General features: G+C 40.3%; 1 protein-coding gene across 5 annotated transcripts in view; it reads left to right on the top strand.

Moving 5' to 3' along the window:
* The window catches only part of DOCK8 (dedicator of cytokinesis 8), a 241,736-nt gene that overhangs the window by 106,028 nt on the left and 119,374 nt on the right, over positions 1-16,334 (top strand). For all 5 annotated transcript variants that reach the window (XM_059888931.1, XM_059888930.1, XM_059888932.1 and 2 more), the window contains 6 exons: positions 95-244; positions 3,566-3,646; positions 4,989-5,148; positions 7,031-7,161; positions 8,705-8,798; positions 9,526-9,688. In XM_059888931.1, the coding sequence (XP_059744914.1) occupies positions 95-244; positions 3,566-3,646; positions 4,989-5,148; positions 7,031-7,161; positions 8,705-8,798; positions 9,526-9,688 (779 nt within the window). The remainder of the gene's footprint in view (positions 1-94; positions 245-3,565; positions 3,647-4,988; positions 5,149-7,030; positions 7,162-8,704; positions 8,799-9,525; positions 9,689-16,334) is intronic.

Genomic DNA, 16,334 nt, shown 5'->3' with positions numbered 1-16,334 from the left:
TGGTGGGGCTTCTTCACTCTTTTTCTTTTTTTAAACATGTTTAGACCATGAGAACAACTGTAACTCATTTTTTCATTTTGCCACTCGTTTACAGATCTCAGAAAATTTTCACTGTGACCTGAACTCTGACCAGTTTAAAGGATTTCTGCGTGCTCACACGCCCTCTGTTGCCTCATCCAGTCAGGCAAGATCTGCGGTGTTCTCAGTCACCTACCCATCCTCGGACATCTACCTAGTAGCCAAGGTGGTTCGATACAGTCTGATTTGCACATTCTGATGTTCTCATTGTTGCATTAGTCCCAGTGCCTGTTTAGGGTGAAAGAAGTGTCAGAAAGTATTACATGTCCTCTGTGAGATTCACTTTGTTTCCCTCTCAACTGTCCTCCTCTTCCTTTTCAAGCAAATTGTGTTGGATGCTGGAATGACTCTGAATTTTGAAGTCATACAGTCCTAGGTTTCAGTCCTGGCTTTGCTACTTAGCACCTATATGACTTTGGGCAATTACCTAACCTTTCTGAGACTTAGTTTCCCCATCTGTTAAATTGGGATAATAACACCTCCCTCAATGAGTAGATGTGACTACAGAATAAAGCCTGGTATGGATGAGCACCCTTCCTCCTAACAAGGAAAGCCCCCTCGGCTATCCAGCTCTGGGAGGCTGCTGTGGAGAAAATCTTGGATAGAGTCTCCTAATCATGTTCATGATTTTGTAAAGACCCAGAGTTAAATGCCTGCAAATATCTAGGCTCTGACAGTTTGAGATGTGGGTTTTAGTTTCCAAGCTTCACTCTTCCTGTTTTTATCACCATTGTAGGCAGTGCTAAGTGGAAGGACCTTTCATTCTAGGTTGTGCTCTTTACCACTGTAAGAAGGCCAGAGACTTTGTCTACACTCCAAATGGCTGGTTAGAAGTTAATGGCACACATTGAGTATTTTACCTGCCTTAAGCCAAATAATTAGTCTCATTGACTCTTGACCCTCAAATTAAACAAAGTTCAGATGTTTTGATTTCATGTACACCCAGCATTCTAGGTTTGGGACATTGTCTAGTTAGCATAGTGTTTTGTGTACATAATCTCATTGATTCCTCCTTGATCACATGGGAGTAGCATACAGATTCCAAAAAGTTCAGGTGATATTGAAGTCACTTAAGTGACAGATGTATTTCCTTTCTTTCTCCATTTACACCATTTTGAAAAGATTCTGAAGGTCATTATAGTTTGAAGGGAACTTGTGTAAGTTTTTGGAAAATATAGTTAAAATTCTGTTGCTGAAAAGACACATATGTTGTTATTAAACTTAATATGTATACTTTTCATTGCAGTATTACTTAGACATACAGGAAAATTAGCTTAAATGCATTCTAGCAGCCTTTCAATTTGGAGTTGATTTGTAAATTCTCTCCAGCCTGAGAAATCAAAGAAGCCAACACTAGTTCTGTAGATCCAAATTTTACTTCCAACTCCACTTCTCAGAGGATGACTTTATTTTGGCTAACCCATGGTAGGTAGTGTACTAAATATCAGTGGTTACCTGTGGGTGACTATTGCTTACTAAATGTATTCCAAAATTTTTCAATGTATAGATGTATTCATTTGGCAATGATAAGCATTCTCTAAATTGTCTGGGTAGAGTTAAGAAATTTAAATCTGTCCAGTAAGAGTCCCTAGTTTTCTTCTGATTTGTTTTTCTTTACAGTAAACCACAGTTGTTGCTTCTTTCCCTCTAAATAGGGCTCTTTACCTCCAATAAATCCCCAGGCAATTCTGATATGCCCCATCGCCTACCTGCCATGGTTATGCGGACTCATGCATCTCTTTTACACATCAATCATGAAGGACCATATAGTAACCTGTCATATCAGGGGGCAGCTTTGACTCACAAAGTAGTCACTCCAGTAACTCACTGGAGTTAGCCTTGCCCAACTCGGTGAAGGGAATAGTGTCTGCTGGTCTCAAATGTGGATTCTCCTACTTCCAAATTCTGGAGACCCCTCTCTTGTGCCACACTATACACGTGAAGTCATAGCATTCCAGTTTTTTGCTTCAGTGTCCCAGTTAAAAGATTCTTTGTCTCTGTTCAAAGTTCATTTTAAAGACCACATTTTAATTCCTTGACCTCATGGAAAAATTAGCTTCTTTCTTTCTAATTTTCTTTATAAGCTCCTGACCATGAACTTGAGGAGAATAGGGCTCAGGTCTATCACGTTCACCACCTTGTCTCCCTAACAATTACCCTGTAGAAGGGACTCAGCAAATATTTATTTGAATGATAGGTGAATGATCACTGACTAATAGGAACACGGGTCAGTCTTTATCTCACGTGTTAAATGTCCATGGTCTCAGCCTGGCATGTCTCTCAGGAGGATCAGCCTTGTCTTCAGGCTATGGCAATGGGAAGGGGATTTTATGTTCTTCTTTGAGAAGAGAGACTTCCTGCTTGCAGTCTTCCTGATACAGATGTTCACTAAACAGCCCCATGCCACTTCCTTTGAAACTTCACAAAACACCCCTCCATCACAGGGTATTTCTGGTTTAAATACTTTTTACCTAACTGACAATGCCTGTTAAGAATGTGTGCCTTTTAGGATATATTGACCTAAATTTCTTCTTCAAGGATTGTCTCAGCTAAAGATACAGACAAATGGGACTAAATCCACTTGTTTTTTACTTCCGCGTCTAAGTTAAATTTTTTTGAACAGAGAGTTAGGCAATTTTAAATTTCTGCTTTTCTTTTTTTCTTTTTTTAATGTAAATTTATTTATTTTAATTGTAGGCTAATCACTTTACAATATTGTATTGTTTTTGCCATACATTGACATGAACCCACCATGGGTGTACATGTGTTCCCCATCCTGAACCCCCCTCCCACCTCCCTCCCCATCTTAAGGTAGTTGGAAGAAAATGCTTGATGGTGGTAGCATCCATTCATGTTACCAGCCAGTTAGCAAAGTGAAAAGCTGCACCATCCTCCTGCTTTCAAGTTCCTCTCCAAGTCTCTTAAATCCAGAGACACAGCCATAATAGGAAATACAAAGGAAATGATTACAGATAATTTATTCTGTTCATTTATTCATTTAGTGGAAGGTTTTAGTCCCCAACCTAACTTTTACAGAGGTCATATCTCTTTTTTACATTGTAAGTAATAATAAAGAAAACGAGCTATTCACTTCCTACATATGTCTTATGGGTTTTGTATTATAAAATAACTTTTATTGCATTTTTTATTGTAGGCATAATACATGTTTATTGTTTAAAAACAGAGAATACACATAAGCAATAGGAAGAAAATATAGTACATAATCCCACCATACAAAGATAACTACTGTTAACATTTGCTGTGTATCTACTCTCATCCCTTTTATACGCTTTTATGATTTTCTTTTTTATAAAACTGTATACTACTCTTCATACTAATTTTTAAAATAAAAAACATATATTGTGGACATCTTTTGATGTCATTAGATACTGTCATAAAGCACTATTTTGATGGTTGCAAAATATGGATGGATCCCCATGAATGGATTAATTCATGTCCTTTGTTTTAATATTATTTTTGTTGGTAGATTGAAAAAGTCCTTCAGCAGGGAGAGATTGGAGACTGTGCAGAACCCTACATGGTTATCAAAGAAAGTGATGGTGGAAAGGTATGCTATTTTGACTGTTGCTAATTGGTAACATTTTAGAAGAAGCAGATATCTTTCAAAAGTCTTCCACAAAATAGTTAATGGAGTTTAGTCCATAATGTGTCCCTATATGAAGCACTAATCAATTATATTAAAACAAAATAAGGAAGGGAAAATGATCAATGATGATAACTTTTTAAAGAAATAAATTGTTAAACTCAACAAAGTCCACATGTGATGATGTACACACCAGTGTCTAATTACAGAACTTGACCAGGACAAAGACACTTCCTGTTGCCTTGGTTCTGAGGCTCCAACTCAGTTGGTTGAGAGGGCCACAGACACCCCAAAACTGTACACTGCCAGAACTCTCTTAGCCTCATTACAGCATGGGCCACTGCCCTTTCTGGTATGACTATTTAAAAGTTATCTGAGACTGCCATACATCAGAAATTTATTAGTACAACATAGGTATTGAGCCTATGAAAAGGACATCTCTTCTCAGTACCCATTTCCAAAAGTTTCTAATACAAGTTTTAAAACATGGCCTTTTGGGAAATAAGACTTGCCTTACAGCATCCCTTCTCAGACAGTAAAGAATCCATCTGCAATGCAGGAGACCCAGATTCTATCCCTGGGTTGGGAAGATCCTCTGGGAAAGGGAATGGCTGCCCACTCCAGTATTCTTGCCTGGAGAATCCCATGAACAGAAAAGCCTGGCAGGTTATAGTTCATGGGGTTGCAAAGAGTTGGACATGACTGAGTGACTAACAATTTCACTTTGTTTTCACTTTCAATAGTATCCTACTGCAGACTCATAAGTAAGATTCAAGTTAAGATTTATTGAACTCAAGATACTTTTTTTAAATCTGAAATTAAAATGAATACCTTAAAGGTGTTGTCAACCTAATAAGGAAGTTGTGAGAAGCCCTTACAGATGTCTCTGGAATCTTCCAAGGCATCTTTGGAAAACAAGGCTCTCTAAGGGCTTGAGAGGTGATGTACAGAACTTTTCATCCCCACATTTCTTTATATGAATCCAATGTAGCTAACCCCTAAAAAAGGTACTTATTGATAAGCTGGTATAACAAGCCCAAGACTGTGGGGAGTTTTTTGTTGGTTTAGCTGAAAATGTATTCAATAGTTAATGCAGCCTTTCTTTTCCTTTCTTTAAATTCCCCCTTTTCTATTATGTGTTTCATCAGTGGCACTTCTGGCCTCAGTTTGCCACTTTTCTGCCTATTCACTCTTTAATCAGTAGAATGGGGGTTTTGGAGATGGCTGTCAGATCCATGGCAGAGGCAGTTGACCTGATGCTAGTGTCTTACTGTTTGTTTCTGCTGTCTCTTTCATTTTCTGCTAGAGTAAAGACAAGATTGAAAAACTAAAACTTCAAGCTGAATCCTTCTGCCAACGTTTGGGGAAATACCGGATGCCCTTTGCTTGGGCTCCCATAAGCTTAGCAAGTTTCTTCAATGTCTCTACCCTGGACAGGGAGGTAACCGATGTGGAGTCCATGGTTGGTAAGCTTTTCAATGGTGTGTGAAGGGAAGGGCTCCCCAGTGTACCAGCCGTGAGGTCAGCTGCTGATTGGTGGGAGTAGGGGTGCAGTAAGGTGGGGGAGTGGGGAGGGAGAAGCAGGTGAATAGGATGAAACACAATCAGAACCGGAATACAAATGCTTGATTGGGCAGTGATCCCCAAGACAATTATCATAACTTTGTGGAATTGAAATATAGTAAGATTTTTGGTTGGAATTTTCTGTACAGTTAGACGCTTTAAAAAGTTAATTTACTTCTTAAAAGCAAATCCTTGAAAAAACAAGAAAATATAATAATACAGTCTATAGTGAGTTAAACAAAGGTACTGTAATTGGCTCCTAAATATAAGAAGAGCAAGGGCTTCTAAAAGTACAACTCTGTTTGTTCAGTAAAATTTTAGTTCCTTAAAGTTTGTTTTACCAAAAGCAATGAAAAAAAAGTGGATGCCAAAATAATATTTAGTTACTGTTCTGATTCATTTAGCATATTTCTCTTTTTCATTACCTAACCCTTCATCTGAATTACGAGCTTCCTCAACAGTTTGGGTTTGGAACTATTGAAAAGGGTTACAGAGTTCTCAAGCATATCTCCCCTCACCTAGTGCAGAGTTCCTGCTTTTTAAAATGTCTTTGTATCTAGCAAATATTTATGTCTCCACTCACATTTTTGGGACATTTCTCAGGACATTTCTCATCCATCCCTTAGTGTTGCCACTTCCAAAATGTTGCCTTTAGCAGAGGAGTGGTGGAAAAGGGATTGTATTGCTGCTCTCCTGGAGTTATTCATGCATAATTACCAGTCAAACTCCTGGGTTATTTCAAAACAAGCTCTATTTTCATCCATCCTGATCATCACACCACAATATATGTAGGTTTTTTTTTTTTTTAATGCCACTTTCTATGTAGACCCAGGTAGCCTTATTCAAAAGAGTTCTTCATAGAAAAGAACACCTTTCAACTAGATAGATAAGGCACAGAGCTTGCTGGATCCTCAGTCATTTCCAAGCAAGGAGAAATTAACCTGACTACAGAGACTGATTCTTAAGAAGCAACCAAAGATGCCGTGTGTAATCCTGAGCAGCGTGGCAAGTTTAGGGGGCTCAGTGGTAACAGGAAGCTCCAGTTCAGCATCATGACAAGAATTCAGGGTAAGAGAATGTGCAAAGACAGGGTTGGACCATTAGAGTTCTAGGCACTTTGACCATTCACAACAGAACCCCTGAGTTTTGGAGTGTAAAAGCAACAAGAGCTTCACCCAAATCTCCAAAGTGGGTAAAAAGTACTCAAGCAGACTGTGAAAGAGTTCAGATTTGGGTGTGACTCCATTCTAATTGCCGTTGGGCAGGTCAGCCTAGGCAGAAACTCAGCTCTGCTGCCGGGCCCACACTGCAAGAGCAGAAGAAAGCTCAGATCCAGAATGTGCTTAGGCTTACATAGTGTGTTTGGGTCACAATCCCAAATGCCTTCAGGGGCATTGGAGTACACACGTCTCCCAATGGAATGTAAATATACTAATAAAACAGAACTAAAGACTGTTGACTAAATAAAGCTTATTATTTAGCCAGACTCTGTTCTGGCTGCAGTTCTGGACTCCAGCTACCCTGATCTCCACCTGGGAGGGCACTGCAGTAGCTCCTGGGCTCTCACTATGATCAGAGGAAGATTAGGGGCTGCACAGAGGAGGTAGGGGGGTAGGGTCTAAGAACCAGGACAAGGGGAGGGAAACCATTATTCAAAGCAAGAATGGCCATGTTCAGTGTTGTCATTCAGTGAGTGTCAACATACCTTAGATATGGTAAAGTTAATAACTGTTATGTATTCAAACAGGAAGGCAAACTTTTGAATGACAAGTGTTTTCCTTAAAGGGAAAGGCTCTGCGGGTGAGCGGAGAACTTTGTCCCAATCTCGAAGACTTTCTGAAAGAGCCTTCTCCTTGGAGGAAAATGGGGTTGGATCCAACTTCAAGACTTTAACCATTAACAGCTTTTTCAAGCAGGTATCTCTTCATGTTACAGTGTGTCTGGAATGGTCTCCCCATAATGGCGTGAGGGCAGGAGCCCAAAGCAATAGTATATATAGTGACTAAGAGGATGAGTTACTCATCCTCACTAATTATCTACAAGACAGGGCTGATGGCACTTGCTTCTTGTGGCTGTTGGGGGTTGAGAGGACGAGACGTGTAAAGTGCTTCCCAGAGTGCCTGGGATACAGCCAGTGCTAAGTGAATGTTAGCTCTTTTAATTAAGAGAAAGATCGGTTCCCATTAATACAAACTATCCTATTTGAACTGTCATGGGCAATTCATTTATTAGGCTATGAAAACAGTCTGGCTAAAATATCCATTTCCCTTTTGGTTCAGGGTTTCTTGGCCTGGAAGTTGTCCATCTCACCCCTTTTCCAAGTGCAGGCTTTCTCCACATGCCTACTTCCTCACTGAGTATGACCATTATAGATTATATTCTTTGTTAGCTCAGAAACTTTTGAGACTACTTAAAGGATGAAGAACTTCCTAGTGTCATCAAATTCATAGAGACAGAAAGTGGAACGACAGAAAGTAGAATGAAGGTGACTAGGGGCTACAGGAAGGGGGAAATGGGGAGTTGTTTAATGGGGATAGAGTTTCAGTTTTGCAAACTCCAAGTATTCTGGAGATTGTTTGCACTCAAAAATGGTAAATTTTACGTGATATGTATTTTAGTACCCAAAACACAACTTGACTTATACTTAGTTTGACTCTGTTTTGGAAAATGTTCCTAAGCTCAAGCTGTTCTCTTGGGACATGTCAAGGGGTTATGTAAACAAGGGGTTATGTTAACTGAAGTGCAGAAGAAATACTGAGGTTTCTGCATGCCATGCCTCATGATGGAGCTCACAGGGAACTGAAAGGATCTCTATTGGGGGAATATTCACAATTGTGTTGCCTTGGGGGGCAAGGTATTTGGCATAACTAAGTCAGAGTTTTCTCATCTGTACTTAGGAATAGGACACACCTACCTACCTACCTTCCTTACTGGGCTGCTCTAAGGGTTAGCACGGAACTTGGGCACACATATCCCTTGGCAGCATGCCTGTCCCATGCAGGCACATGGAGGGTAGTGTTTATGTTTACCTTTCTTAGCCAAAACAAATGCGGAAAATATGAGGATATTTGATATATGAAAAACATGAGGGAAAAGATAGAAAGATGCTCTCTCCATCTTCAGATCTTTGAAGAAAGATATAAACTTACTCTGTTTTGTTCCAGGGAGTAAACAAGTATCAGTGGGTTGAGTTATATGGGGAGGAGCTTTTGGCCTAGATCCTCGATGGTCCTCACAATTACAGTAAAAGACCGGTCCCCAGGAGGACTGAAGAGCCAGGATGAGTTGGGAGTGGTAGAGAAATAATATTTGACAAGAGGATGACTAATGGTTTCAGAGTTGCCTTATATCTATGAAAGACATGTTACAATAAAACTTAAAAATTTTCTGAGAAGTCCTTGGTCCCAACCCCAGGAGTCCGTGATGCATCTACACTAAGCCTGACTTCTCTCTTGGCAGGAAGGAGATCGCCTCAGTGATGAAGACTTATTCAAGTTTTTAGCTGACTACAAAAGATCTTCATCCCTACAGAGAAGAGTCAAGTCAATTCCAGGTGTGAATGGCTGTCTTTATCCTCTCTGATGCCAAAGCTATTTATTTAGAACTAGGCACTTTATTCATGTAATGCTGCAGTTTTTTTGTCAAGTGAAATATAGGATTTTGCATTAGGAGTTAAGATCTAGTTCCAGGGGCAAATTTGTTAATGCTTTCTATTTTATTAAAGGGTTGTTTAATAAATAAATAAACATCATGCTTTATATTTGCTCACTCAGAAAATCAGATAACTGTGTGAACAGAGAAGCCTCTTTTATCATATTGTATGGAACTCTTAGCATAAGAAAACAGTGAAGTGCCTTGGTGGAAGGTGAGGGTGTACCCTCCTTATTCTCAGCCTGACAGCCCCTGAGGCACTTCTGCAGCTCCCTGGGGGTACCAGGGAACCCACTGTGAAAATCACCAATTTTTAGTGCTTGTGATGAAGAGAAATTACTGAATTATGCACTTATGGTGTAGTAGTTCTAGAAGGGACTTTAGAGATCCTCTAATGTTCTTACTCATTTTTACAATTTCTTGCTTTTTTAAGTTCTAGAAACCAAATCTCAAAAATCGTCATGACATGCTTTTTCTCAAACTATAGGAAATAATCTGAGCATGCCAAAATTCTCATACTTGTACAACTTATCCTCATTTTCATAAAAGAAATATAGTATAGCAGTCTTTCTTGATCCTTTGTATATGATGTCTTCACTAAGACAGACCTATTTTCTCCCCAAATTTAGGCTTGCTCAAACTGGAGATATCTCTGGCTCCAGAGACCATCAATTGCTGTCTGACTCCTGAAATGCTGCCAGTGAGGCCCTTTCCTGAAAACCGGGGACGCCCACACAAAGAGATACTGGAATTTCCAATCCGAGAAGTATATGTCCCTCATACTGTGTACAGGTAAGAATAAAGGCTCTTGGAAATCCACTGAACTACAATTTTGAGTCTTGTTTGGTAACACTTTCATCATTCTTTGATCTATTTTCCTACTTGCTAAGTTTTGGGGAAATGAAATATGATGCTTACAAAATTACAGATAATGGCTGGATCACTTTCTAAAGATGATTTATCTCAATTTTTTTTTTTCCACAAGAAAATGTTAGTTCAGTCATAATTGAAATATAGAATTATAGTGGGCATATTCCTTCTAGAAACAAACAAAAAAATCCTCCTTAATCGTTACCTTGGTTTTCTTATGGGCAGAAGGATATATTGGGGAAAGAGTAATGACTAAAAGAGTTCAGGTTATCTGAAAGACAGGTTTTTAGCTCAAGATCCGCTCTGTCAGTAGACTTTAGAGGAACGATAGACATGTTCTATATGGTAGCCACTAGCCACACGTGGCCATTCAGCATTTGAAATGTACCCACTGCAGTGTAGGAACTAAAATTATCATTTCATTTAACTTTAATTAATTTGAATTCAAATTCAAGTACCTACATGTGGCTAGTGGCTACCATATTGGATGGCATGGAGCTAAGGCAGTAAAGGTCCAAAAGGTTAGGTTGCTTCAGTTTCTCGGAGGTCTTTCACATGGGGGCTCAGAGGGAGCTTGTCAGCATCCATCTGCCAGAAGTATTGCTGCTCATATACTTTTATTTTGAGAAGATTTTTTTTAACAAAGAGAAGAATATTGTAATAAGTACATTTTCTCCACTAGAAATGACATTTCGTAGTTTTGTGTGTTTTTGTTTCGTCATTCTTTTAAACTACTATATAGTGTTCCTTTCTGTAAAGAGGTCATATTTTTATCTATTTCCTATTTTCGTATTGATATTTTTTTCAGTGTTGGGCTCTTGTAAACACTGTGCAGTGAGAATTGTTGTCTTTGTGTCTCTGTGCACGTATATGAAAACTTCCCTAATTATTGGATCACAGTAATATGTACTTTCAGTTTTATTTACCCTACCGCTTGTTTTCAAAGTTGTGTCAGTTAGCAGTCATGCCCGCAGTGTAAGAGAGTTCTGATTCCCAAGTCTCGCTCCTAGATAGATAAGCATTCCTGGGATGCAGTAGTTTCTGTTCTCCATTCCCTAGAGGGAGATGAGGATGTTTGCTTATGGATGCTGTGTGTATCTTTTTAGAAACCTGTCCTATAACCGGCAAACAGAATGTTCCTGCCATTGGAATGCACTTGCACCCAATGAATTCTATAGTTATTCAACTTCCCCTCAGCATTTAATCACCCCTGGGAGACATGTACAACTCTCTGTACTCCGTGCTGCAAACATTATCCTTAATTACATCACAGCAGGACTCGGAATGCATTAGTGCACCTACTGATTCAGAAATGTAGGAGTGCCGAGGAGGACAAGTCTGAACGGATTACTCTGGACCCAACTTGGCATCATGAGAAACAGACCCACAAGTGCAAAGTGAATATTCTTTAGCTATTCTGTGCACTGTGGAAATGCCAAAGCCACCCCATTAAAAACCAGGTCTCTGTTCAGGAGATAGAACACAATACATCTCTTTAGCTTTGGTCTTCTTTTGGCTCCCACACCACCATATTTTATATCTTGTTTAAGGAAGGAGAGTTTATGGTAAACTTGGCTCAGAATCTTACTATGTGAAAATGTTAAAGAACTGAGAGAGCATCTTGTCTGAATTTCTCACGCTGTTGTTAAATTTTTAGTGTTTCTTTAGTCTACATATGCTTTGTAGTGGTTTTGATTAGGTTGGTCTTGACAGTAACCCCGTCCTAGAATAATTCTTCCCTTTCTTCCATCACCACTCCCATTTCACAAAACAGAAATGAGAGACTCAAATCAGATCTGAACCCGAGTCAAACTGGGAAGCTGACTCAGTTTACCCTTGGTGACCTCATCTCATTTTTGTTGAAACTGTAACCTCATGACTTTTCTGTCCCCTCCTCTTTAAATCAAAGTCTCCTTTCAGACAAAGGTCTCTAAACCTCTTTACATTATGATATCAGTAGCAGGTGTGGTCTAAAGTCTTACCTCTCCCAAGACTATTATTTCAGTTGTTGGTGGTGGTCAATCAGTCGCTAAGTCATGTCTGACTCTGACCCCATGGACTGCAGCACATCAGGCTTCCTTGTCTTTTGCTATCTCCCTGAGTTTGCTCAAATTCATATCCATTGTGTTGGTGATGCTGTCTAACCATCTCATCCTCTGCCAGCCTCTTCTACTTTTGCCTTCAATCTTCCCCAGCATCAGGGTCTTTTTCAGTGAGTCAGCTCTTTGCATCAGGTGGTCAAAGTAATGGAACTTCAGCATCAGTCTATTCAGTGAATACTTGGGGTTGATTTCCTTTAGGATTGACTGGTTTGATCTTGAGGGCCAAGGGACTCTCAAGAGTCTTCTCCAGCACCACAATTCAAAAACATCAATTCTTTGACACTTGGCCTTCTTTATAGTCCAACTCTCACATCCATACATGACTACTGGAAAAACCATAGCTTTGACTATACAGACCTTAGTCAGCAAAGTGATGTCTCTGCTTTTAAATATGCTGTCTAGGTTTGTCATAGCTTTTCTTCCAAGGAGCAAGCGTCATTTAATTTCATGGCTGCAGTCACCATCCACTGTAATTTTGGAGCCCATGAAAATAAAATCTGTCACTGCTTCCACTTTTTCCTCTTCTATTTCCCATGAAGTGATGGGACGGGATGCCATGATCTTAGTTTTCTGAATGCTGAGTTTTAAGCCAGTTTTTTTTGCTCTCCTCTTTCACCTTCATCTAGAGGCCCTTTAGTTCCTCTTCACTTTCTGCTGTTAGGATGTATCATCTGCATATATGAGGTTGTTGATATTTCTCCTGGCAATCTTGATTCTAGCTTGTGATTTAGGATGTATCATCTGCATATATGAGGTTGTTGATATTTCTCCTGGCAATCTTGATTCTAGCCTGTGATTCATCCACCTGGCATTTCACATGAGGTACTCTACATATAAGTTAAATAAGCAAGGTGACAATATATAGCCTTGTCATACTCCTTTCCCGATTTTGAACCAGTCAGTTGTTCCATGTAAGGTTCTGTGTAAGGTTCCATGTAAGCTTCGAACTGTTGCTTCCTGACCTGCATACAGGTTTGTTAGGAGACAGGTAAAGTGGTTTGGTATTCTTCTCTCTTTAAGAATTTTCCAAAATTATTTCAGTAGGGATGGCAATTCCTGTTTTTCTGGATGTTATCCAAGAGTATGGTAGGTAGGGTAGCTTTTCCTATTGATCTTGCTGTCACCATGTCTGTAATTCCAGTTGTTTTTGTATCCCTTAAAGGAAATCAAATAAATGAAAATTAAAATTTACCAAGCAGATCAATTTGGGAATAATTCTTTGTTTGATAGTGGATTCACCTCATAAATTTGAAATATGGCTTCACATAAAAATTTGATCTACACTGGTAGAGAATATATGTATTGGACCAAGCAAGGAATGCCTACAGTGACAAAGCCAGGATTCAGCTTTCCAATTTGTGTACCTTTTGCATGAACTTCAGAGCCCCCTTGAGTGGAGGGGAGCTATTACATGGACGCATGGCAGGTGTCTGGCCTTAAGTGTGAGTTGTGGCTAGACTCACATTTTACAGGATTCTCAGGTGGTTAGGGTTTCTGCTTAATATCATATGAATAGAACTCAGGTTCTTTACCTCTCTTAAAGGAGTAGCTGCCATGGAGCCTCAAATAAAATTGGTCTGGGATAGACTGAGCTGCCTTCTTGCCCTCAGGCTCCCTGTCCTCCGACCTCTCTAAGTGCCTGTTTTAACAGCCCTGCCCCTCCAGGTACCCTCAGTCAGGGTCACAGTGTTGCCCGCTATGGGCACCACCATTCACTCTGTATTCTCTGTGGCTGCTGCCCTGCTGCCCCTCTCTGATGCAGATTGCTTTGAGAAATAATCTATTGACAGACCAGTTATAAAAGAACTGGGCCCGGCTGTGGAAGCATCCCCATGAACCAAGGAGGGTTGATCACGCATAAAACAAACACTTGCTCTGAGGAAGAGATGAGCTTCTAGAGCCAAAAGTACCCATTCCAGGAATGGCCAGCATCTCCTAGACCAGGGGCTGGGGCTTCCACAGTGCCATGGGTAACCTCTGTGGGTCAGACAAGCCTGTCCCGAAGCAGACCCTCACCAGAGCTTTTTCAAAAATCACAAAAAGGATAGTCATTCTGAAAGCAGAGCAGGAACAGCTGGAAAAATTAGGTTTATAAACAGGATTAGCCAACTCTGAGTTTGGCATTCTTTTCTCCATGCCCAGATTAAGAAAATACTGGTTGTTAGGCTAAGAACACGTCTGAAACCAACTCCTGGCTTATTTTCCATGTGGGCCAGCAGCTGATAACGGGAGACGCCAGCTGCCTGCTGATGGGGGCAGGATAAAAACCCTGCGGCTTGAGGCCAAGGCCCCGCGAGGGCTTTAAGGGAGTTTTATCCTCTGGCTGTTACAGGGGTTTGTGGGGAGATCACAGGCGCTGAGGTTGTAATGAGCTTGTTAAGTTCCTTGCTGTCCCTGTAACTGGTGATTACATTAGAGAAATCCACATAAAGTGTGTTTTCATCTCTCATCCCAGCCCCCAAGAGCCTCTGAGGTCTTTTTATCCAATTATCAGACTCGCTGTGGAGGACTGTGCTTGCTGAGAACAAGCATATCAGTTAGAACATGATTTCTTTGATGGATAATTAGCTGTTTTCAGGCTGCCTCCTTTTTAGCTGAATATTCTCGGACTACAAGTCTGCATTCTCAAAGCTTGCCTGCTCTCTGGTCTAACAGGGAGGTGCTTCCAGAATCACAGTGGCATTCTGAGGAATGCTCCCAGGCTTGCATCCTACGGGGCAAAATAGAATGGCATAGGATAAATGTGCAAACTGGTCTTGAATGACGAACTAGAGTTAAAATTTAGTGAATAGCATTTCTAAGGAAAGGAAGAAATGAGAAGTAATTCTGGGTGAGGTATTTAGGAAGGAGTCAGGGAATGGATGATGGCATCCTTGAGAGGAACTTCATTTTGTCCAATCTGAGCCCAGTTGTGTCTCTGTCCGAAGTGGATCTTTTCAGTCTTGGGGGTGGGGGGCAGAAGGGTAATGTGCCTTAGAGTTAGTTTGTAGAGCTTTATAGAAATGCAGGTGTCCAGCCCTACCTGGAGACTCCCATCCAGGAGGTCTGGGGAAGGCCTTAAGGGTGTAACCCCTTCTTTGAGAATCAACGCCTCTCCTCCCTCCCTTTCATGGTCACTCTTAATGAATTCTTCTGCTTCTTGGAGCCATCCAGAGGCCCCCAGTGAATCAAGTCACTGGGAACTGAGGGAGGGCTCCTTGCAACTTAATCCTCCTGACCTTGAAAGCATGTGCCTGGACCCCAGGTAGATGGCTTTGGCAAAGAGCAAGTACCTCTCTGTAAGGAATTTGCAACACCCAGAAAACCTTTCCCTGTGAGGACAATTTTTTTTTATGGTTTAATGCTCCTCATATGCTGTAAGTATTCCAAGGTTATTGCTAATCAGTGATTCATAGTTTTATGATGTGATTGACCCTGTCTAAATCACCATCAAAACAATGCCTTACTTAAATAACTATTCCAAATAATAACTCCCCATCCTTATTTGTTTCTTTAGTTGTTTGAATTTTACCTTGGAATAGGTAACCTATTCTAATAGTTCAATATTTTAAAAGTACATGAAAGCACAATGAAAATTCTCTCTACCATGCTTGACCTCCAGCTGTACAATTCCCCTCCTTGGCGATAGTCTATGTGTGTGTGTATCTGTGTGTGTGTGTGTATGTATATATGTTTGATTTTATTCATTTTTTCCACAAATATTATTGAATCCCTTCAGTGTTCCAGGCCCTTGTCTAGACACTGGAGAAATACTAGTGAACAAAACATGTGAAAATTATGTACACATCACAGCTCAATTCTATTTTTGGCAGTTGGAAACAGCCATTTAAAAAATCAGTTTCTTGTTTATCCTTCCAGAAATAAGCTATGTATGTATAAGCTAGTACAACCCTGCATTTTTCCTCTCAGAATGCAAGTATAACATAATTTTCACACTTTGATTTCTCACTGAACACTGTATTATGGAGAGTACTTCTATATGAATAGAGAATGCTGCTGCTGCTGCTAAGTCGCTTCAGTCATGTCCGACTCTGTGCTACCCCATAGACGGCAGCCCACCAGGCTCCCCTGTCCCTAGGATTCTCCAGGCAAGAACACTGGAGTGGATTGCCATTTCCTTCTCCAGTGCAGGAAAGTGAAAAGTGAAAAGTGAAAGGGAAGTCGCTCAGTCATGTCCGACTCTTCGCAACCCCATGGACTGCAGCCCACCAGGCTTCTCCGTCCATGGGATTTTCCAGGCAAGAGTGCTGGAGTGGGGTGCCATTGCCTTTTCCGAATAGAGAATAACCTTGTGCTTTTTTTTATGCCTGCACTAAATCTCATCATATGGGTGTATCAGGATTCATTTAACCCCAGACTAATGAGGATCTAAGCTGCTGTTGATATTTTAACATTATAAATGATGTTACAGTGAAGAACCTCATATAAACTTTCACACATGTGCAAATGTATTTATTGTATAAATT

This window comes from Bos taurus, chromosome 8, assembly GCF_002263795.3.
Source record: "Bos taurus isolate L1 Dominette 01449 registration number 42190680 breed Hereford chromosome 8, ARS-UCD2.0, whole genome shotgun sequence".
Taxonomy (NCBI): Eukaryota; Metazoa; Chordata; class Mammalia; order Artiodactyla; family Bovidae; genus Bos; species Bos taurus.
The sequence above is the reverse complement of the archived record's forward strand: the minus strand, read 5'-3'. Positions and strand labels throughout refer to the sequence as shown.